Here is a 25099-nt window from a genome sequence, read left to right as displayed (position 1 = left end):
GTTATCCCTCAGTTTTCATCCTCGAGTGCGCTTGTGATGACTTCGCTGGTTATCCTGACAAGTTTTCTTGAAAATGGTTTTACCCTCCACCACTTATTGGTTCTAAGGCAGAGTGATAAGGGCTAGGCAATGAGGATTAAATAACTTGCCCAGGGTTACACAGCTGGGAAGCGTCTGAGGCTAGATTTGAACCAGACCTCCCATCTGTAGGCCTGGCTCTCAATCCACTGAGCTACACAGCTGCCCCCTATTATTAAGTTGTAAGAGTTTAAAAAATGTTTCAGTCATGGGCTTATACTAAATCCTTACATACATTTAAAATCCCCAATCTGCAATTATTTTAACATTATAAAAAGATATCTTCAAGAATATATCTTAAACAACAACATTGAACAATCAAATCTTTCTCACAAGTTTGAAAAAAAACAGCAAGTTTTGCAAAGGTAGAGGTCCAATATTTATTTAGAAGGCAATTGTTTTCAATGGACTTAGTTTAAGATCAGAGCTGAATGGAACCTTAAAAATAATCCAAGTCTGACCTCATTTTACTACAGCGGGTAAAGTAACCTGTCCAAAATTACAGAAGCAGTGCCAATCAAAATTCTAACCCAGGTTTTCTGAATTCCAATCCACTCATCAATTTTGAGCTTAAAACAAACCCAAAACTTTCCAAGTTTGGCTACATGTCATAAAGTTTAAGGATGTGGGTCCAGGTTAAAGGTGACAACTGAGTCAGAATCACATCCTTGTGGTTTTAATAATGAACATCCTTGGAAATACAAGATGGATTTTTGGAAAAAAAGTAGAAGATAGATATGTCTCATAGAAAATCTCAAATCACAGTCTTTTGGGTCTTAATACCCAAATATATAAAAGGGAAGAAGACTCTTTGAGCTCCAAAAAAATTTCATTTAATAGTAGAGTTTGATCATGTCATTTTACTTCCAGAATGAGCACTCTTGATTATTCCTTTATCAAGAGAAACAAATCAGACAATATTCCTAAAGCCTTCAAGTTCTCTTCCTCATGTTCCTCAATTCCTGACAGTAGAATACAAACAAAACAAAGCCACTATAAGGGCCATGTAGTGCCAGTGAAAAATCACTACAATTTCATTCATTTCTTCTCTTCTGGGTAGGTCTTACCCAAAATAAAAAGAATTAAATATGGCATAGTCACAGAGACCACTGCTGCTACATTTGCATTTCTTCTTCTTCTTCCCTCATCAGCTGTAAACTTGCAGATTCTGAGTCTGAATCTTCATCAGTTATCAGGGGCTCTAAAGGCCGTTTCATACCCCGTTGCTGGGAAACTCCCAAGGCATATTTAATATTGTAGCGATTCCAGTCACAACTGTTAAAAAAAAACAAACATAAAAAGTTATAATCCCATAGGAAAACCTAGATAGCAGTTTCAGAATTTCCCTCAAGAGCCATATTCCTTGGCAATCATTTCTGTTGGGTGATTTTTGTTTTAAAAATTCCCAGTAAAAGCCAATACACATATATTTCATTCACTCCCTTACCAGTCTCTTGCTGTGGGAGAAAGGAGATTGTTCTTTTTTTAGGTCTCCAGAGAGGACCAGAAATGAAAGTATTAACCCTGGAAACATGACAGGGAATGCTATGATGTAGCATGAGACAAGGGTTATAATCCTAATTTAATGTAAATTGAATATAATCCTGGACCCCACATCTCTTAAGATCAAGCATCAGAATTCTGGTGTCTCAGATTTCTATCCAATAATAATCCCTAGCCATTGGATCATACTGATAAAAAAAAGATAGTAACAAATGGTAGCAGTATGCACGTACAGTTTAGAAACATCATCAAAGTGACGCTGAATACTCTTTTGAAGAAACTGAATTAGAGCCAACAGTTTTCCTGCTCTGAAAAAGAAGAAACAATAGATGTCAACACATATTCCACGTAACCCTTATTTTACATCTTTTTCTACTTATAGGTAAAGTTTTTATTTTCCAGTGTGCCTTTATAGAAAAATGGAACAGTTCATTAACTGGTACAAATAAACTCTGATGAGTTTTGAACAAATTTGCCATGACTTCATAAATAATAATAATAATAATAGAATAATTCTGTGGTGTTAAATAGGAGTCACTAAACCATACATAAGAAACAATATCTATGGCTTATTATATTTTTCATGTATTTTGTTTAATTTTTTTCCAGTTATATTTTAATCTACTTCTGGCCACATTCAGGAATGTTGCAAGCTACTTGTGCCATACTTCTGCTCTAAAAACTTGAAAAATGTACATATGTTGTCATTTGATCTTCACATTCACCCAATGAGCTGGGTGTCATTATTATCATTCCCATTTTCCAGCTGTGGACGCTGAGATTAAATAATTTGCCCAGGGCCACACAGAATGCTCTGGTTTGAAGTAGGATCCAAACCTTGGTCTTCCTGATTACAAGACCAGATCTTTATCCATTATATTAACTATCTCTCTAGACATAATCAAAAAAACATTTATTAAGTAGTTAACTATATGCCAGGCTCTGTACTAAGTGCTAAAGATACTTTTTTAAAAAATGTATAAGAGATAATACATATATAAATAGGCTTGACATGATACATGCAGAGCAGACAGAAGATGACCTTAGAAAGGAAGACACTTAACAATCTGGAGAAACAGAAAAGACTTCCTAGAGAAGATGGTGTCCAAGTTGAGTCGTAAAGGCAGAGCTGAAGGAGAGCATTACAGGTATAAGGGACAAGTCACTACAAAGGCAGAGACAAAGATGGAGCATTATGCATGAGGAACACCAAGTCATATAGTATGACTGGATGGTAGTTTCAGAAAGGGCAGCAGGAGACTGGCTAGATAGGAAGGCAAACAGAGTTTACATAGGGAACCACCAGGACTTATTGAATCAAAGGGGTAAGGGAACATGATTATGTCTCTTCATTTTGGCAATAGTGTGGAAGACAGATTACAAAAGCTTAAGCAGCAAGACCAATTAAGAGACTATTACACTAATCCAAGTGAGAGGAAATGAGGGTCTGAAATAGGTTGGTGGCTTGTGACTAGAGAAATATAATGAAGGATCAGAGCACATACTTACCTCAATTTTAACTTTGGGCCATGCAGCATAAGTAATCGCTGGGTCCAAATGAGGTAAAACTCCAAATGATGGGAAATCTCGAAGGCCGAGGCTAAAAATTCAAGCAATTTTTCTACGTACAATTCAGGAAGTGATGATGCAACAACTTCAACTGTAGGAAGAGAGAACAAAATGGCTAATATTAATTCTCTGAAAAACTCAAAAGAAAATAAGCACCCATTTCAATTCCTCATTCCAAAGAAAACCACTTGTGTTTATTCTGATATTTTATGGTTTAACAAATGTTCACTGGATTTACTTTTTTTACTCAGCTGAAAAGTGAAAAACTAAAAGAATTTCTTTAAACGATTAGTATGGCTGATTTTTTTCCTCCACATTAACAAATGACTTCAATGACTGCTTCTCTGAACATTATCTAAACAACTTAAACACGAGTGTTCAGAAGCAACAACAGTTTTAGACTTTCACAGAATTTTAGTCAAGACCTTTCACTGTGAGAACTATGAGGTTAGGTTTGTTGCTTACTTTCATGACTGGGGACTGACTCAAGAACTTCTTGGATCAACTTCTTCTCATTTAATCGAAAAGCCATCATTATTGCCTTTGTGAATTCCTTCTGTCTCAATGTTGCACGAACACTACTAGGAGTGATGCTGATATCCAGTTCAAATGGATCAAAGACCAGCCCAGAGTCAAGAGAGAAGATAAGAAGGCCCTCAGTGGTGGTGGCTGCCCAGCATCTCCCTAGGGAAGGAAAGAATTCACTCAATTTCCAAAAACAAAATCATTCAGAGAGGGTTAGTAGCACAAAGGCCTAGAGGGCAGTTACTGCCACACTGTGCCATCTAGCTGCGCTACAATCTGTTTTGTACAAAGTTATATTACTTATCAAATGGAATGAAAGTGTCTTGAGGGCAGGGACAGCAACATTGTTGTCTTTGTATTAGCAGTGTCTAGCGTAATGCCAAGAATATAAAAAGTGATTAATAGAGTAAGAATCAAACCTCTGTGATCTCACTACATGAAAGACAGATTTGAGAAAGAAGACATTTGAGGAGACCAAATAGGAAGTTAATTCAATAGGCCAGGTTAAAGATGCTAAAGGCCTGCTAGAGAGAAAAGGATAGATAAAAGAAAAGATATTAAAGAAGAAATGACAAGACGTGACAAACTGATTAGACACGTAGGAGAATGAGATTAAAGAGTCAAAAGGAACAATAAGGTAATAATGGAGGTTACTAAAAGGATGGTGGTGCCCTTGATAGGAATTGGGAAGCTTATGAACAAATTATGGTATATGATGGTGGTGGAGTACTATCATGCTACAGGAAATGATGAACTGCTTGATTCCTATAAGAACTGGAAAGATCTCCATGAAATGATTCAGACTGAAATAAGCACAACCAGGAGCACATCGTACCCAGTATATCAATCATTGTGGGACGATCAAATGCAATGGACTTTGCTACTAAGAGCAATGCAATGATCCAGGACAATCACAAGGGACCGATGAGAAAGAATGGTATTCATACTGAAAGAACTGTGGGAGTAGAAATGCAGAAGACAACATATGATTTGGGGTATGGGAATACAATTTGAGGTTTTGGTTTTAAAAGATTATTTTATTACATAAATGAATTATATGGAAATAAGATTGGAATGAAAATATACGTATAACCCAGTGAAATTGCTTGTAAACCCTGGGGGTGGGGGGTGGGGGTGGGAAGAAAGGTGGGAGACAACAAGGATCATGTAACCATGGAAAAAATTTTAAAAAGAAAAAAAAAATAAGGAAGTTTGGAAGTTTTCGATGAGGGGTGAGTTAAAGAAAGGAAGTAAAAGAAAATTAGTCCTATTTTGGATATATTGAATTTGAGATGTCTACAGGACACCCAAATTCGAAATGCCCAAGACATAGTTGGTAATGTGGGTTTAGACTCAGAAGAAGTAGGTTTCCATTTAAAGTCTATCAGCATAGAGATAATATCTGAATTCCATGAGAGCTGATGAACTCATTAAAAAGAGAGAATACTGAGAAGAAAAGTGGGCTCAACATATACCCACAGAATGAGAGAAATGATAATCCAGCAAAGGAGAATGAGAAGAAGCAGTAAGAGAGACAGGAGGATGAAACCCAAAGTGAATAAGGAGACTGACAGAGAGGTAAAAGATAATGACTAAGGTCATAGGATTTAATAGTTAAAAGATCACTAAGGACCTTGAAGCCAGCAGCTTGAGTTGAAATAAGAAGTCAAAAGACAAATTATAAAGAGCTGAAAATAGAAGAGAGGAAGTAGTGTCAATAGTTATAAATTTTTCCTAGAAGTTTTGTTGAGAAGAAAGGTATGAAATGAGTTTGAAAGAAAGATAGGCTCCAGAATATTTTTTAAAGGATGGGAGAGACTTGAATGTGTACAGTGAGCAGGGAAGGAATCTGTATATAGGGGGAGCCTGAGGATAAGGGACAGAAAAAGGATGAAAATGGGGTACATTTACTGGAGAAGAAAGAAGGGGGTGGAATCAGTGGAAGAGTCGGCCTTGGCTAGGAAAAGAGCCACCACAGCATCAGAGACTAGAATGAAAGAGATAAAGGAAAATTATATGTTAGTGATATGAGGAGGAGAAAAGAGGAATTATTCTTGGCACCTGGCCTCCATTTCTTAGTCAAGTATGAGGCAAAATTCTTAGTAGGGAAGGGGTAGAGAAAAGACAGGGCAGGGAACTGAAACAGAGAATCAATTAGGAAAGAGTAAAAGGACTGTTTTGCTGCCATGAGGGCCCAGTTGGAATCGGATAACATAAATGAAGGAACCAGTCAATATGGCTTTCTTTAGCTCCATGTAGCAGAGGGGCAGCGGTGGGGGGGAAGGGGGGTAGAAGAAGGAGATAAATGAGAAAAGTAATCCAATGTTGGGATTTGGCAAGATATAAACAGGACATAGGGGCAAGATATTTGAGAGTAAAGTCTAGAGATGAGAGATTAGAAAGGAGAGAAAGTAAAACTACAGTAGGGGTAACAGCATAAGGAAGTACAGATAAATGGAATGTCACAATAAGAACAAAGAAAAATTTTAGGAAGAGTAAGGAACAGGGAAAGAAGGAATGACTGGTTATAACTGGCTAAAGAAATTTAAGATTTAAAGTTCTCCATCATCAAAGTAGAACAATTAGAAGTGATGGCAAGATCAAGGGTGGGAGAAGTCTTGGATGTAGCTAAAGTGGAGTAAAAGAAAGAAGTATATAGATCACAGGAGTTGAATCAGTAAAGCAATGGGGAGGGGGGGAGGAAGGGGAGGGAATATCAAGATGTTCAAGTCCCCTAGTATAAAGGCAAGAATTGGGCTAGAGAGAAAAGACTGGGCCAACTACCTACTTCCTTGATAATGGAGAATGAGCTGAAGGCCAGTAGAAAACAACCATCATGATCTGGATAGGTGATAAATCTGGGTAGAATGAATTCCAAAGGGAGAGAGGTGATTAATGGTGGCAAAGGAAGAGTATGCAGAAGAGGGAGAGATGCCTCCAGCTTTCCAGACACAGGGCAGCTAGCCTGGGCTCCACAACACTGAGCAGAGAGGCAGGAGGCAAGTGGCTAGCCCAAATCACGTAGCACTTAGCTGAACAGACAGCTATGGGGAGCAGGGAGTGCTCCAATGGACCAGAGTGACAAGACTTATGAAGCAAAGTATAGCTGAACTGGTCCTGGAAAGAATGGCCAAGAATGCCATGTGTGTGTGTGTGTGGGGGGGGGGGGGGGGGGGGGGGCGGGGTTGAGATGGCCGAGGATGAGTAAACAGACAGCAAGGGTTGGAGAAGAGGGAGGTTTACTACGATACAGTAGGGGATTCAATCACTCAGATGGGAAAGAAGGTGGAAGCTTTTTAACCAACAGGAAGAGTCTGGTGAAACATGCAGTTTCAGGTGTCTTCTGCTTGGTCAAGCTAGTGCTTCTGGTCAGGGTGGTCAGGTGGAAGCTGTGTGGCTGTCTCTATTCAGCTAAGTGTTATGTGATTTGGGCTAGCTACCTGCCTCTGCCCAGAGATTAGCTGCCCCTTGCCTGGAGCTGCCTTACTCATATGTTAGCCAGCTCCTGCCCTCCAAACTACAATCCATCTTCCACAGTCCTCCCAGACAATCCTTCGTAGGCAACGATCTAATCCCACTCTTTACAATCCTGTAATGATTTCAGATTGCCGACAGAATGAAATTTATGCTCTTCTCCTTAGCCTGCGTTTAAGACCCTCTCCCCTTCCATCAACATCCAAACAATTCAAAATTGTTTCCAATCATCTCTTTTTTCCACCCCATTCCTCTCCTTCACTCTTCCCAATTCCCCGTATTTCAGGATAAGTTTTCTCCTATGTCCATGCCTCTGCCCACACAGCTCCTGGAACGCCACCATTTAAAATCCTCAATATCCAGATCGAAGGCCATCTTGTCCATAAGGTATTCTCACGCCTATCCCATTCAGTAACAAGCTCTCCTTCACCCTAAATCTTGCCTAACACTTGGTTAATAACTAATCAACTGAGCAATTTCTAATTTGTATTAAGCCTGACTGGGTACTGATCATGCTAGATTCTAAGTTTCAAAAGGACAGAGGAATGAAATCTTAGTTCATCTAGCTATCATTCCCAATATCTAGCACACTGTTTTGTACATAGCAGGTACTTTTAAGGAGTATCTATTAAGTTCCCTGTGACTTGTGGGGCATTTAGTCTCAAAGATCAAAGCCATCATTCTATTACAAGAAAAACATTTTATGCATTCTTACCTGTGGGAGAAAAATGAAGTGAGGTTACCCTGATTTCAGGCTTAAAGCGTCGGGAACTCATGTCACCTACAAGGAAAATGAAATCATTCCAGTTGCTGAGGAACACGCCCAATTACTGCACATGCTCACACTTAATCTGAAGGCTCGAGCTCACGATGTCATATCAGCCAGGTTCAGAACTGTCCTGTACGACTTCATTAGTCCAAATATAGGCTGCACTTTCCTCTTGACTATGGCTCACATGAGACATAAGTGATAAACCCTGAGGCCATGGCAACAGTATTCAATTCTAAAAGTCTGCGTCAGAGGTCCTTGTTGTTGCTGCAGAGCCAAGTGTCCGACCCTTTCCATTTTCCAATTATTCTCTCTCACCCCTCCCTCTTCCCTGCCCCTCTCCCTCCCCCTCTTAATGTAATATAAAGGGCTTTGATCCTAACCTCAACAACCATTCACTCCTTCTGCTGATACCTTTAAATCCTTTTCTCAAAAAATGGTACTTTCTTTGCAGCTCAAGTTTTACTTCACATTTATTTTTATCATTTTAGAGCTCTAACATCTGGCTGGGATTCGTATTTTGGGTTTACAAGGCAGCTCAAGGTCCTAGTCATGGAAGTGCTGGAAGAAGTACACATCAATTACAGGGAGCGGTGGAATATTTGGGAATCGGAACAATGAAAATGAGAGTGGCCTTTCTGTGTTAAGCTCTTCAACTGGAATAAAACCAAATTTCCATGCTGATTTGCCATTCTAAATCTCCCTACTAACTTTTATTTAATTTTGCAGAGCAAAAACGTTTATTTTTGCTTTTAGATGAGGGAAAGGTTTCCTCCAAAAGGATTTTAACTTGTTAATATAGCAATTTTTAAAAATTAATTTTTAGTATACGCTTATACTATTTATTCTCATGTTGTAGTGGTACAGCTTACAGACAAAAGATAAAGTGATTATGGAAACTCATTCCTAAAGAAGCTAAAAATTAAATTAAAAATTAAAATTAAAATAATAAATTAATAATAATAAATAAAAATTAAAAATAAAAGAGAAAAAATGAACAAAAAAGTATTTAGAGTTTTCATGTTATTCTTAAAAGAAAAGAATAAGACATGCCCATCCTGAATCTTGCAACACCAATTCATTTCAATTACATTCTGGCTTATTCAGTTACCATGGCTTGGAGCTTAAACCTTTTCTAGTGCTGATAAAAGCTGCTCTGAGTAAATACATGCATTATCACCATGTCACAAGAAATAAGGTGCCTTGCATTTAATAAGTATTTTGCATATGTCTGAGCTACACAGGGAGGGGAAAAGCCTGGCTTTACAGAGAGATCTCATACACATCTAGAAATAGGCCTTAGAAGCTGCATTTGTATGTCACGCATTCCAAATGAGCCTGAACTAAACTTAACCCTTCATTAGGCTAAACTTGTAATAATAATACCTAATATTTATAACATTAAATATATGCAAGGTGCTGAGCTAAGCATTTTACAAATATTATCTCATTTGATCCTCACAACAATCCTGGGAAGATAGGTGCTCCTGTGATCACATTTTACAGTTTAAGAAATTGAGGCAGGCGGCAGTTAAGTGACTGCTCAGGGTCACACAGCTTGGAAGTATCTGAGGCCACATTTGAACTCAGGTCTTCCTGACTCCAGGTTTGACACTCTTTGGGCTACCAGGCTTACATGTCTCAAACCAAAACATGAGTATGACGTCCAAGTTCTACTTGTTTCTATCATCAGTACCGAGGCACATCTTTAATGGTCTATAATTCAAAAAGAGGCTGTCAGTAGCAGCCTGAAGGAGTTCCAGTCCAAAATCTGCTATCAACCAGCTATGTCATTAGTAGAGTTCATTGTCTTATCTGGAAAATGCAGGTAAATGCCTTATTTCACCTCACTAGAGAGTTGTTAACCTGCAAATATTCTCAAAATTCCATTATGTATCCGTGTCAGCACTGCTTTAGGCATCATGATGTGGATAAAATGAAACCATGCTTGAACGTTTAAAAATGTTTTCAAACAATACAGAGAGCCAGGACAATTCTGAAGTGAATTACAACAAAGAATGCTCTCCCCACCTCCAGAGAAAGGACTTTCTGGAGAAAGAACCAGAATGCAGATGATTTTTCAAGTGTCTATTTGGGTTTATATTTGGGAGTTTGGATTACTTATAAAAATGAACAATTTAGAAATGGTTTGCATGATAATATATGTTTAACCCAACTGGATTAAACCAATCTCCTGCCAGCACTGGGAGGGGGAAGGTAAGGGAGGGAGGGAGATAAGTTCAATCATAACTATGGAAAACTTGTGTGGAAATTTGTTATTACACGTAATAGACTTAAAAAAAAATTTTAATGTTATCAAAATGTCATTTCATTAGCATGGGGAACATCTGGTATAGGTTAAAAATGGCAAATGTCTGATTTAGTAGCTAAGTTTCTTAAGGCATGAGGGAATTAAGTAACTTGACCAGAGTCAGAGGTATAATTTGAATCTAGATCTCCTTGACTCCAAACTCCAAGCGGAACATTATCCAGTCATGTCATCTCTAAAAACAAAGAAATATAGGGGAAAGTGGGTGATTCAGTGGATAGAGGGCTAGGTTTAGAGATGAGAAGTCCTGGATTCAAATCTGGCTTCACACACTTCCTAGCTATGCGACCCTGGGCAAGTTACTTAAAGAACCAGTGCCTAGTGTTGATTCTAAGATGGAAGGCAAGGGTTTTAAAAAATTAAATTAAATACATAGATATATACATAGCCTTAAAAATTATTGTTATTAGCCTTAAAAATGCAATCCAATGTATATATAGATACAATTTATAAAAGTCTCTGATCCAGAATGAAAAGGAAGAGGCTTACAGAAATCTTAGTTTCTAAGACTTTACCTTTCCTTACACCTGGCAATGCCAAGGCAATGCCTTCTTCATCCGCAGCATCTTGATCAATCAATGCCAGATTGCCAAATTCAGTTATTCTCCTTCGATCCAAAAATTCCTTTAAGGAAAAGAGATAAAAGCCCTCAAATCTCAGTCATAGGACAGGAAGTAAGAGCATCCAATGAATCACCTATAAGAAAATGGGTATAATTCCTAGAAGGATTCATCTCACAGTTGGCAGGGACCCTAGAGGTCACCTGGTATAAACTTCACATGCAGGGTGAATCTTCTCTCTGCCTATTCAAAACAAGCAGTTAGTATTTAGTCTCTGAAGAATTCCTCAATGGAAAACAAAGAATATCTCTAGATGTACAATTAATTCCAAGGGATTTTTAGGATCTCTGGACTCTGCAACTCCACTCCTAATTTCTCTAACAAAGTCCAATCTCATTTCATTTATTTTAATTCCATAGATGTTTTAATTGTATACTAAAGGCTTACTGATGATTTCTCTTGGCACAAGGCTACTCTAGTGGAGCACACACTCTGACAAGTGTCCACAAGCTACACAGGCTCCAGGTATGTGACTTGTGCCAGAATGCAGGTCTCTTGGTCAAGGGCTAAGCTCTGAAAGACTCATCACCAGCCAGCTTGATTTGGATCACAGCAATTCATAGAGACTAAGGTCTAGAATGGCTGAGATTTTCATATGTGAAGTGAATACTGAAAAGCACAGTTCTTTTGTGTATTTTGCTCAATATTTCTCCATTACAATTTAAACTGGTTCAGGCTACACTCAGGAGTGTTTCAGGCCACACATGTGGCACATCCACTCTAAAGGCTTGAAAAATGTGTGAGCCACACTCTCATTTGAGCCCAACATCCACCCAGTTAGGTAGGTGCTGCTGCAAAAGGCCAGTCTCCCTGCTTCAAGTCTCTCCCCACGCCAGCCCATCTTCCACTTAGCCGATCTTCCTAAAGCAGAGTTCTGAATGTTATCCTCCAGCTCCAACTATATTCAATAAAGTCCAACAGCTCCTTATCAACTCCAGGATAAAACATCCATTTTTTTGTTTGGTGTTCAAAGCCTTTCAAAATATGATTCCCTCCCGTCCTCTTTCACTTTCTGGACATTTTCACTGACTGTCCCCCCCATGCCTGGACTGTTCTTTCTACTCATCTGCCTCCCCAGTCCAAAGGAAGCTTCAAGTCTCACTAAAATAAATACCACCTTCTGCAAGAAGCCTTCCCTTAATGTTAGTGCCTTCCCTCTGAGACTATCTCCAACTTATCCTGTATAATTCTTCTTTATACTGAGCTGTTGACATGTTTTCTCCACCAACAGATTATGAGTTCCTTGAGTATAGAGAGTTTTTGCTTTTCTCAGTTCCTGGGCTCAGACACAGCTTAACAGATGTTTGTTGATTTGACTTGACTAATGATCCCATTTATTTGGTGTTTAAAATTTACAAAGCATTGTTTTACAAAAAATAAAAATACCATAAAGTAAGTAGCATAAACATCATTACTCTCATTTATAAAACAAAAGCACATATAATTAACCTGAAAAATCACACAGAAGACATGTTTAACAAGTGTGCTAAACTGATTCCCTTTTTCCTTCCCTGTCTAGGCTCTCTACAAGTAACCAGAAAAAAATAAATTATGGCTTAGAAAATACTATTCCCAAGCTGCAACTCCAATGGAATTAGGACATTTATAATCCAGAGTACACCCATGCAGCTCTCTTTACTAAACCAGTGATCTCCCCCCCCCCCCCCCAAAAGAAAACCCTTACCTTCCATCTTAGAATCATTCCGGTGTACTGGTTCTAAGGCAGAAGAGCAGTAAGGGCTAGGCAATGGGGTTAAGTGACTTGCCCAGGGTCACACAGCTAGGAAGTGTCTGAGGCCAGATTTTAACCCAGGACCTTCCATCTCTAGGCCTGGTTCTCAATCCACTAAGTTACCCAGGTGCCTCCAAGTGATCTTTTCTCAAACTAACTGGTGAAAGATTAGTCGTCTGGGTACTCCCCATAAATCTAGGCCTAAGTGATTTTGTTGCCACACAGGGTGAATCTGACCACAATAGCCATACCAGAGACAATGAAAGCAATTGCTTTTCCCCTTTCTAGCTTACCTCCATTGCATCCAAGGAGTAATTACAGGATATTTCAAACTTCTTCATGAGAATTTGTTCCTTAATGTGATAAATACAAACAAACTTGGACATTCCTCCTGCCAGAATACATTGGCCATCTGCTGAATAGCATAAGGTGGTAAATGACCTAAAGAAAGAGGAAGAAGTTCTTTAAACTGTCCTTCTGGTCCTTCTTGTATACCAATAGAGTCTTTTGAAAAATGAAGCTTTTAGAAAAGACAGACCACAAATTAGGACTTATAAAAGCAATTGTTGAAACCCATGACCAAAGCACATCGTTTTTTGCCTCTTGCCATGTGTTCATGCCATTCCTTGAGCAAGTACAGCCCTTACTTTCATCTCTACCAATCCAGCAAGGTTGACTGAGGTTCCTGTCCAGCCAAGCTATCCTCTCCATGCCTGTTTACTGGATGAGACTCTATCTCCTGGCTTTCACTGGCTATGACCCCATGTCCAGAACTATCTCTGTTACACTCATCTTTGCCATCTTTCAAGGCTCAGCTAAAGTCTATCTATCTCCTGTAAGAAGCCTTTCCCAAATCTTAAACTCAGTGCCTTCCCACTATTGATAATTTCTAATTTATCCTACAGATATCTTATTGGAACTCTGTTATTTGTACATCTCCTCCCTCAGATTAATAGGCTCTTTATAGTTTAAACAGGAATTGCTTTTTGCCTTTGCCTCCTCAGTGCTTAGCACAACGACCCACAGAAGGTATTTAATGAAAGCTTTATATTCACTCATGTAGGTAATATCTGTATCCACAATGTAAAGAAGTTAGTTTTGCCTCTTACAAAAGGCAAAAGAAAAAAAAATAACTTATTCAATAGAACTAGAAGATGAAGTGGGGTGGGATGAGAAATACAAGGGACCCCTTTACTCAAAAATCAACTAACCAAGACCTTTATTATTTCAAAAAGAAGTGTCCATTTACCAGCAAGAGGCCATCACCAGAAATACATTACCCTTGTATGACCCCATGGGCTCGACATAGGCTCACTTATTTAAGTTTACTCTTCCTTCTCCCAAACCATTATCTGAGGACTGAAAGAAGTGAGGCTAGACCCAAACAAAATCAGAAGTTGGGCCCTAGTCATTTCTTAAAATGAAGTTAAACTATCCAATCTAAGTCCAATGCTTATAATTTCATTATTGGTCAATCTTTTCAGCATTTTATTATTCATTAATTATAATTAATATTAATAACAGCATTATTAATAATACATACTAGAACATTGGGTGGAGAAATGAAAGGAGGCAACACTAAACTTTGCTCTTTGTTAGTGACTGAGTGGATTTTTTTTGTTTTAATTCTCTGAGAATTTTATGTTATAGTACAGGGGATAGAGTATTGGGTCTGGAATCAGGAAGACTGGAGTTCAAATCTGAGACATTTATTAGCTATGTAACCATAAAGAAGTCACTTAACTCTAATTGCTTCAGTTTCTTCATCTATAAAATGAGCTAGAGAAGAAAATGGAAAATCACTCCAGTATCTTTGCCAAAAAAAGAAAAAACACAAATGGAATCACATGACTAAACTGAACAACAAAGAAGACTGTAGCTATACTCTTTTTTTTTTTTTTTAAGGTTTTCTAGTTCTCAGAGAATATAAGAAATACAGGAAGGGGGCAGGGAAAATTTAGTAGGCTGTTAATTTTTTTCCCTAGGCTTATTCTGCTTCCTAACTTGTTTGTTCAGGTAGATAAAATAAGGCAACATCACCAATCTTTAAAATCATAAAAAGAGCCAAAAGGGACCTTAAAGATGATCTAGTTAAATCCACCCCTTTAGAAATGAAGAAACAACATAGAAAATATAAGTTACTTGCCAAAGTCATTCATTTGGTTCAAGAGCCAAGACCAGAGCCTAAGTCCATTCCCTAACTAGTAAGTCCATCACATTTAACATGAGAAAGTGGAATTTAAGTGTCTATGCAAAAATGCAGCACTTTTTTTAAAACTATAAGGCAAAGAAAATAGAAATACAATCTTCAAAGTAAACTATAATTTTTCCCTTCTAGTATTAATTTCCCTCAGAACTAGAACAATGGCTATAAACCAATAACTTGGCTATTTGGGGCATCATCTTAAAAACATGTATTACAAATAATAGCACACTTAAGATTAGCAAATGCTTTCCTCACAAAATTGCGAGATGGATATTATATATATTCTCCCCATTTTATGGATGAGGAAAAAGAGGCTTGGTAAAAAAAGCTTATACAGTCATGCAATAATTACATATAAGGGCCAGATTCTAAACCAAGTCATGACTCCAAGTCCAGCACTCTTTCCATTACATGAACTTTGCCTCCCCTAAACCAGCACAACAGGACATTAGATATGAATACTGCATCCCACCTTTCTGGGATTCCTTGGTCTCCATAGGAAAATACTACTTACTTTCCCTTGGCTGCATGCTTGGCAGTTATCTTGTCCAACTCTTTTCTTCCCACTTTCAGGTCATGCCTGCACTCAATAGACCCCGTCTGCACAGCATTTTCATGATCCCAGAATGAGAGCTGTGAATTCAATGTGGCCACTGCCAGCTCAACACCATCCGGTCGAAAAGTCACCGCTAGAGCTTCAAGAAGAAACACAAATTAACAATGTTCTTACTGTTGGAAACAATCTGCTATAATCTATTTATTTATCAGCCTTGAATTTTTCCTAGAGCACACCTCAATATTTTCCTTAACCTCATCACTCCCAAGAATATATTAAGCTTCTGTGTTCATGCTGCATCTTTCCAAGAAGAATGTATGCACCTAGAGGACTGTGATCCACATATTCCACAGCAAAGCATAAAGAGATCAGCAGAAAGGCATAAATGTTCAGACAAAATTTTGTGTGATAGTAAGGAACTTGTAACTAAGTAAATGTCCACAAACTGCTAAACAAATGGTGAAAAAACTTAAATGTAATGAAATATTTACTCCTCTGTAAAAAAAAATATATATATTTTTTAAAAGAGGCAAAGGAAGATGTATAAACTGATGCAAAATGAAAAACAAGGAAAATGATATACATGACTATAAAAATGCAAATATAGGGGGAAAGAACCTATAATGCTATGTAATTATAATGGCAAAACTTGCCCTAAAAGATATGGGAAGGCACTTGCTCTCCTTTGCAGGAGAGAACATTACATATAAAGTTGGACATAAAGAGTTTTGCTAATTTTTTTTTCCTGCTTAGATACCAAGGTGCAGGACAGAATGGAAGAAGAAAAACCAAGTAGCAGACAAAGAAAATAAACTAAATATTAGGTTGATCAGAACTTAAGTGGGGAGATACTATGAAGAACTAAGAGGCCTTGATAACAGAATTGTCATAGGAGATGAAAGACTAAAGATGATTCCAATGAAGTGTGTTAGGTTTAAGTGATGCTCCAGTATCCAAGGTGAAATTGTTTAGTAATATCTAAACTGTTAGTAACTGTTTAGTAAAACCCAAAGGCAGACAGAGAACATTATTGTCACTTGTGGTTACTTTCTCCTTCTCATTGCTACTCAAATACAGAACAGAAAATCAAAAAAAGCAAAGCCTAAAACCAAAAACGCAGTACATTTTTGGATAGGACTAACCATCCTAATGTGAAGACTGGATTTGGCTCTCCCCTGATTATAACAATAAAGGTACTTAGCCCTTCCTTGATTGTGAAGATTAAATTGTAATTCCCTGACTATTTTTAGATTTAATCCCCAAAGTGTAAGCATAGTACTTAAAGTTGAGTATGGAGATCTGCCCATTTTGGATTTAATCAAAAAAGGTACAAACACCCCATCTCCCACAGAGTGGGGTCTGTGACCCACTTGTGAAAGAGTGACAGTCCTAGAGCAGAATGCTGGCTGTGATTGGTAGACATAAAGATTAAGAAGCGACGCAAGAAAAAAGGTCTTTAAAAGAGAGTGATGAGGGCCTGAAGTCAGTTCTTCTGGAATTCTACTGGAGTGGAGAATAATTCTTCATTCAAAAGAGGGCTGACTGAACCCGTTTTTCCTGGTGACCCTATTCCTTTGAACTGACACGTGATCGAATGTGAAGGCTGACTCCCTTTCCCTTAGCCTTTCTGGAAGCAGCAGTCTCTGGAGAGGCCCATTATCTTGAGACTCTTCCTTTCGCTGGGGCCTCTGAACTCCTGCCTGGCCCAGAGGAGGTCAGAACAGTTATTTCTCTCTTTTTCTTCTCTTTCCCTCTTCCTTAATATCTTCCCACTTTATTGTAAAACAAACTACCATAAATTCCATTCTGACTTTAGTAATTCATTTGGGACTTAGTAATTAAATCCCTGACAACCAACTAAAATATTATTCAGTCCAACCCTCAATTTAACAATCACACTCATCAACTTGTATTTCTTTCTAAAAATATTTAAAGCTGAGATAACATTGGCAATTTAAGTATATGGTTGTGTCCCAGCATTCACTGACCAACTTCCAGACTTCTCCAGAATTCCACCACTACTCCCACAAAAGACAAAAACAAACTAAGTAAAAGGCAAAGTCTAATAATAACATAATCAAAGGAAAAAAACTTATAACTTACAGTCACAAATCTGAATCTCCCCTCTCATACTCTTTTAATTAATTAAAAAATTAAATAACATAAGACTTACCATCTGAAGTTAAATTTAATGTTTCCTTGGTTCTCCAGCTATCAAACATGTCCCACAATCTCACTGTCTTATCCCAAGAAGCACTAGCAAGTATGGACTTCATTGGGTTAAAACACAAGCCACTGATGGGGCCCTCATGGCCTGATAAAACCTAAAAAAAATTTCATTTACAAAGAAAAGTGAATAGAAAAAGAGGATAATGTAACAAGAAAATAAAGTTCTACACCCTTTTGTTAAACAATGTGACTTAATCAGAGATATTTCAAAATATAATCCTTTTTGGCTTTCTGGAAAGTCACACAATTTCTTCTATTAAATATTCTCTCTCTTTCTCCCTCCCTTCCTCTCTGCCTCCCTCCTTCCTTCCATTCCCCCCACCTTTTCTTTCTTTTTCTGTAACCCTCTAGAATAATAATAGATCTTCTAACTAGGGAAGTTTCACAGAGAATCAGTTAATTTTAAAAATATGCTATGTTTACCTACAGGTAACTACAGGTAACCTACCTATTAAAAACATCAAAATTTTCTGAAATTCTGCCTCCTCTACACTACCAACCAAGATGAATGAGAGATAGCAAAGAATTCCCTCCTACCCATCCCAACGATGTTCTCTCTGTTGTAGTGACTCAGTGAGATAATACTAATAAGAGGTGGGTATGTTATTGTTCATTTACAACAATCACGTCCTCCTCAAAACCCTACATGCAATTCATATTATGCTTCTGTGCTGAGGGTTTGTTACATGTTAAGTTCTTTTCCTTACATCCAATAATCTACCAGTCTGCATGGACCATATAAAGATTTCAAAGGAGTCCTGGGATCCAGCAGTAACAATTTCACCACTAGAATCCACGGCCACACAAGAAAACTGGGTTGGACGAGGAGATGTAAATGTGCGAAAGTTCCGATATCTGCAAGGAAAAAAGAATAAAAGGTTTTATTATCGTTAATTTATAAATGCATCTTCACAAATAACTAGGTGGGCATCCCCTTTAAAGGACATCTAATATGCTATGTAACAATCTCTATCTAAAAAGATCTCAATAAACTAGAATGATAGGCTGAAACTTGATAGGAATAAACAGGAAGCCCCACAAGTGTTCAAAAATCAATTGCACAAGTACAAAAGCCCAGCAAAGATAAAGCTCTGGCAGATCAGTGCTAACAAGTCTGTCATGTGACAATAGTATTCAAAAACCTCAACTTGACTTGGGCACTAAAAGAAGCATAGTATATGCAACAAAGGTTATAACAGTCCCACTATATATTTTATCCACCCCCCACAGGCAGAATGTATAAACTACATATGGGAAGGATACTGGCATATCCTGTGAAAATGAGATTAATTCTACCCTACTTATTCTTTAGATGTTTGGCTACCAGGAACGTATACACCTCCACTTAAGGATCCAGGGTGGGGGAGGAAGGTCTAGGACCCACATGTGCTAGCAAGTGACAAATCAGAAACAACTGACTGTCCCCTAGGCAGTCCAAAGCCAAGTTTAAGCCACCATTGGTACACGTAAAGGTGGAAGGAAGGCACAGAGAGTGATACAAAGAACTGCCTTTAAGGGGGCAGCTAGGGTAGCTCAGTGGATTGAGAGCCAGGCCTAGAGACAGGAGAGACGGGAGGTCCTGGGTTCAAATCTGGCCTCAGACACTTCCTAGCTGTGTGACCCTGGGCAAGTCACTTGACCCCCACTGCCCAGCCCTTACCACTCTTCTGCCTTGGAGCCAATACACAGTATTGATTCCAAGATGGAAGGTATGGGTTAAAAAAAAAAAAAGAACTGCCTTTAAATTTGTTGGCCACTTCCTGTGAGGGGGTACTTGGCCTTGGAGGAGCTCTTTGGACTGACACGTGGTGAGTGAAAAGGCTGACTCCTTTTCCTTGGCTTTCTCTGGAGAGGCCCCTCATGACTAGAAGCTTTGTTAAATTAATCCTCTGGGCCCCTCCCTTGTTGGGGCCTCTGAATTTCTTCCCGAAGCAGCATATATATATAAATAGATGTGTGTGTCTGTCTGTCTCTCATTTCCTTAATTTCTTCTATTTGTAAACCATAAAAGCCATTCTGACTTGAGAAATTCATTGGAATTTAGTGATTAAATTCCTGGTGACCAAAGTCTCAAATATTCAGTCCAACCATAAATTTTACCCCTTATAATCCATAATAGGGCAACCGAGATGATGAAGGAACAAAATGCCAGATCACATAAAGATGAACTGAAAAAACTAGAGAAGACATAGGGCAACAGGATAGTTTGCCTTCATGTATTTGTAGGACTATTATGTAGACAGGTAATTCTAATTATTTTATTTGGCCCCAGAGAACAAAACTAGGAACAATGTATAGTAATTGTAGGAAAGCAAATTTTAGCCTGATATAAAGAAAAACTTGCCAATTAGGGGCATACAAAAATGGAATGGGCTACCCCAAGAAGTGATGGATTCCCCTTTACTATAGGTTTTTGACTGTAGGATGGATGTTATAGAGGAGACTTCTGTTCACATATGGAATGGACAAGATGTCCTCTGAAAATGTCCAATTCTGAGATTCTATGACACTGTTCTGGTTCTATTCTCAAGGTATCTGTGTTTCAGAAATGGTAGCCAAGAACAATGACAACATACATTTTTTTTTGTCCTAAATTTCAGCTAATGAGTAGAATGAGAGACTAATTCAGAAAAGATGTTTTGGGCCTTGGTTTTTTTCATCTGTAAAATAAAAGCTGTACTAGGTCACCTTAAGGTACGTTCCAGTTCTAAAATCCTAAGTATACATTTTAATATAACATGAACATTTAATACCTGTGGAGGTCAAAGGCTCGAACAGTTCCATCCAAAGAAGCACTCACAACAACATAACCTGTGGAAGTGAATGTCACAGCAGTGACCCCACTGGTATGCTCTGTGAATGTGACAAAGCAGAACCCACTTAAGGTGTTCCATACTTTCACCTGCAACAGAAAAGGTTTGTGGTTGTAATACCCAGTGGAATTGCAGGGTGGGGGTAGGGGAGGGAGGGACAGAATACGATTCTTGTAACCAAGGAATACTGTTCTAAATTGACTAAACAAAATAAAAAAAAAAAGGTTTGTGGAAGATCTGTGAATTTTATAAAACCCTCACAAGTTCCACTCATATCCACAAATGGAGTGAATGATGTTTAATGCTGAAGTTAACTACAGATATTTATATATTTAGCTATAACTGCCGTTTAAAAGGGAACCACACACTGCATTTTTATAATCCAATTTCATCAGAGTGCAGGAAATGAGCTAGAAATCACTGAAGGGAGTTCACATCTCATTCCCATACTGGCACTAAGGACTAAACATACCACCACACGTTACAGATTCCAAGTCAACCAAGATAAGAAGTGACAAAATAGGAAGAAGAGCACTGTCCGTAGCCTCAGCCCCCATTTACTTTTTCTTCAGGGTCAACCAAAACAGAGAACTAATGACCAAATGTTTAAGAAAATAGGCGGGAAAGTGTAACCGAAACAATGATACCTATAAAGAAATCCCTCCCTACTTAGAAGCCTCGAAGCACAAATTGCATTTTACCAGGATAATAGCAACTTACAGGGATGGTGACCAACGGAATCTTAAATAAAATTCGAAGACACAGAGCCTAAATCTAACCCACATACAGCTAAGGTTCTTTCTGAGAGTGAAAGGAAGCATAAGGAGTTAGTTCTGTCTAGGAACTAAACTGTAGCTGCACCATTTCAAATGAATGCAATTGTGAACAGATGGCACGTGCGCACTCCTCAGAGAGTATCTGGGAATTTTCTATGAATTAGTTAAGGATCTAATAAACAGTTAAGTAACAGGAGGTGAAACAGTTACTCCAGAGGAACCATCAGAATGAGCAACTTTCACTATCCTGAAGCCTCACAAAAGCAGACGAATGTTGGTTTTACCAGTTTATAACAACCCCAGCTTACCTTTCCGTCATTGCCGCCAGTCACTATGTACTGTCCATCTGGAGAATAGGCCAAAGACACCATGCTGTTGAAATGGCCTTGCTGCTTCAGGACATAGGACTCGCTTTGCCATTCCCACACCAGCAGCTGCCCCAGACCTGGGAATCAACACACGAGAAGAAACTGAGTTCCCCACCCACCCACCAGAATAGCGACCATTACAAAAAGGAAAACATAAGAGTTGGAAGGACATGGGAGAAAAGACGCCCCACTACATTGCGGGGGGCGGGGGGGGCAATTGGCAACGGCAGTCCCCCAAATCACTAAATTGTGCATGACTTGTTTGGGGTGACTAGGTAGCCCAGTGGACAGAGCTTCAGGCCAGGAGTTGGGAGGACCTGAATTCAAATCTAGTCTCAGACATTTCCTGCCCTGTTACCCTGGGCAAATCATATAACACCAAAGTCTTTATAGCTCTTCTGCCTTAAGGGTTTAAAAAAGCATGTGGCCCAATGAGGTAAAAAAAAAGAAGCAAAGGATTCAAGTACAAAAGTATTTATAGCAGTATTTTTTGTTGTAACAAAGGACAGATTAAGTAGGTGACCACCAATGGGGGGAATCGCTAAACAAATTATTGTATACTAACATAATGAATTATTATAGATTCGGGGAAACTTGGAAATCTGTATGAACTCATGAAGAATAAGAGGGGCAGAACCAGGAAAACAATTTATACAACGACCACAATAATCTAAAGGAAAACTGCTCTGAAAGACCTAACTTTGGTCAGTTCAATGAGTAATCACAACTCCGTAAGACTGATGTCATTAAGCAAGCCTTTTACCTCTTGGAAAAGAAGTAAATGGGCCAGCTATGCAGAATGCAAGGTGGGCCATTGTCAGAAATGGCCCATGTCTACTCTGCTTGACTACACACGTCACAAGGAAGAGTTCCGACTGAGGGCTGGGGCAAGAGGACCTTGTAAGTGATGTAGGAATTGGATAGTGATAGTGATGAAAAGAAGAAATGAAAGAAAAAAGTGTGACACATTTTTTAAATGCCTCAGAAGAAAGCCAAAGTCAAAAAGGAACACAGATAAGTGGGGCAGTGTGGGTACTAGTATATTAAACTGAGCATAAGCTAAAAAAACCACCAATTATATATAAAAGTTTTTAGTTTCATATACAATCCTTGTTTTCTGTACTTCTTTCTATATTGCACGTTATGTCTCAATTCACAATAAAACATTTTATAAAAATAGGCAACAGAAAGCTCAAAACTTAAGCTGACTTCCACCTTGCCTACACAAAACCTCCCAATTGAATTCAGACGTGACTCCTTTCAATCCTGTTACGATTGACAAAGGTGATAAAGGGCTTATAATTTGGCTTATGCTGCCCAAGAAGCTCTACAAGCTTCAATGACCTTCTAGCTCAAAGCTTTTACTCTAACCTCAGCAGTTAAGTCCAAGGCTCCTGGGAAAAGGAAGTAAGTGAACTTTCTGTGTGTGGGGTCTCACTCAAGAGACACAAACCTGAACATCCAAAGGCAATCCAGTCTCCTGTGCTGTTGATAGAAATAGATGCAATCTTCTGATCTGAAATACTAAAGAAAAGATCAAAATAGAGATAAATACAAAGAGAAGCTAGCAAGGGACAATTCTAACTGGAGTATTCAAAGATCAATATAATTTTTGTGGATTATATGCTTTACAAGGCAGGTAAGTAATATGGGGAAAGAACTGGAGAAAGGAAAGTCTAAGTTCCAACCCAGCCTCAGATTCTTAACTAGCTGTCAGCAGACTATGGATAAGCAAGTCACTTAACCATTTCCCACTTCAGTTTCCTCTTTCTAGAGTTACTGTGAGAATAAATTGAGGCAATATCCATAAAGCTCTTTGCAAGCCTTGAAGCATTACATAAATACTAGCTATAATGATAAAGATCAAACAGCTCACATGCTAGATTATGAAATTCTTCAATGATTCAATGGCGTAACTAGGTGGCTCAGTGGACAGAGTGCAGACCTGGAGATGGGAGAACTTGGGTTCAAATTTGACCTCAGACACTTCCTAGCTGTGTGACCCTGGGCAAGTCTTTAACCCTGTTTGCCTAGCCCTCACTGCTCTTTTGCCTTAGAACTTAATATTGATTCTAAGACAGAAGATAAAGGGTTTTTTAAAAATATGAATGAGGGGGCAGCTGGGTAGCTCAGTGGATTGAGAGCCAGTCCTAGAGATGGGAGGTCCTAGGTTCAAATCTGGCCTCAGCCACTTCCTAGCTGTGTGACCCTGGGCAAGTCACTTGACCCTCATTGCCTAGCCCTTACCACTCTTCTGCCTTGGAGTCAATAAAAGATGGAAGGTAAGGGTTTTTTAAAAAAATTAAATTAAAAAAATAAAATAAAATATGAATGAGATGTCTCTAATCTAATTTGCTTCAAAAATTAGTGCTATTTCCAGAAAAGGTGAGAGAAAACACTAGTGAGCCAATTCCATTAATAATGCCATCCCTCAACGAAAAATCACCCAAAAAAATTGTTTTAAATCACAAGAAAAATTAAACCTATCAAACGACAATGAGTAAACTTAAGAATAAACATTTATCACCAAATTTCTAAATCAGACATCACCTATATTGCTGTCACTACGGAAAATATATATACACTAATATGAGACATTTTAATCAATAAATTTAAGCAACATGACAATATGCAAGCTTTGAAATCTTAATTCTCTTCAGAATTTACCAGGAAATGTAGAATTTGTATTTGTGTGTAGAAAGGGTGAAGGAAAGCAGAATTTTTTTTTTTTGTAACTACATGGGTTAAAATGGCTTCAATCCCTAATGATTTCATCATTGTATAGGTGGTGCAACAGATAAGAGTGCCAGGCCTAGGAATTATCTTCCTGAGTTCAAATCTGGCCTCAAACATTTACTAATTGTGTGACCCTGAGCAAGCCACTTAACACTGTTTGCCTCAGTTTCCTCATCTGTAAAAAAAGATCTGGAGAAGAAAATGGCAACTACAGTATCTTTGCTAAGAGAACCCCAAAAAGGGTCACGAAGAGTTAGACAACAGAATTTCTGTCACAGAACAAAAGAAAAATAATCAAGTAATTGGCAATATATTAATACCAAAATTTTTTGGTGTGAATTGTAGTTATTCAGTGAATTTTCAGTCATGTTCAATATTTTACCATTTCTTTCTCCAGCTCATTTTACAGATGAAGAAACAGGGTTAAGTGACTTGCCCAGAGTCAGACAAGATAAGTATCTGAGGCCAGATTTGAACACAGGAAGATGAGTCTTCCTGACTTCAGGTCCAAAACTATATCCACCGAGCCACCCAGCTGCCCTTTTCATGTGAATACTCTTCACTAACTCAAAGTAATTTCATTTTTTCAGACCTTTGAGGATTTTCGCCATAGTAGATTGTACAGTATATACCACAAATGGGAAATGAACTCACCTCAGGGAATGGATTAAGTTGAACTCAGGTAGTTCATGTAGATGAAAGATTCCAGAAGCAAAGCCAGTGACTAGAAGGTGAGTTTTCTTGTGATATGCAGCAGATGTAAGATCGTTAAAATCTCCCTCTTTGTTGAAAAAGTGCCTAAAACAAGGTGAAGAT

The 25099-nt window shown here is 38.4% G+C and overlaps 1 protein-coding gene across 1 annotated transcript in view; it reads right to left on the bottom strand.

Moving 5' to 3' along the window:
• Nucleotides 1-433: 433 nt before the first annotated feature.
• Nucleotides 434-25099, bottom strand: part of LOC100027300 (periodic tryptophan protein 2 homolog) — a 37802-nt gene continuing 13136 nt past the window's right edge. The window contains exons 8-21 of the mRNA XM_001377595.3: nt 24938-25081; nt 23001-23071; nt 21488-21624; nt 20344-20492; nt 18298-18445; nt 17535-17685; nt 15320-15500; nt 12893-13040; nt 10763-10871; nt 7865-7930; nt 3616-3834; nt 3091-3241; nt 1815-1889; nt 434-1353 (exon numbers count right to left, since the gene is read on the bottom strand). Coding sequence (XP_001377632.2) covers nt 1194-1353; nt 1815-1889; nt 3091-3241; nt 3616-3834; nt 7865-7930; nt 10763-10871; nt 12893-13040; nt 15320-15500; nt 17535-17685; nt 18298-18445; nt 20344-20492; nt 21488-21624; nt 23001-23071; nt 24938-25081 — 1909 coding nt within the window. The 3' untranslated portion in view covers nt 434-1193. The remainder of the gene's footprint in view (nt 1354-1814; nt 1890-3090; nt 3242-3615; nt 3835-7864; nt 7931-10762; nt 10872-12892; nt 13041-15319; nt 15501-17534; nt 17686-18297; nt 18446-20343; nt 20493-21487; nt 21625-23000; nt 23072-24937; nt 25082-25099) is intronic.

This window comes from Monodelphis domestica, chromosome 4 (assembly GCF_027887165.1).
Source record: "Monodelphis domestica isolate mMonDom1 chromosome 4, mMonDom1.pri, whole genome shotgun sequence".
Classification (NCBI taxonomy): Eukaryota; Metazoa; Chordata; class Mammalia; order Didelphimorphia; family Didelphidae; genus Monodelphis; species Monodelphis domestica.
The sequence above is the reverse complement of the archived record's forward strand: the minus strand, read 5'-3'. Positions and strand labels throughout refer to the sequence as shown.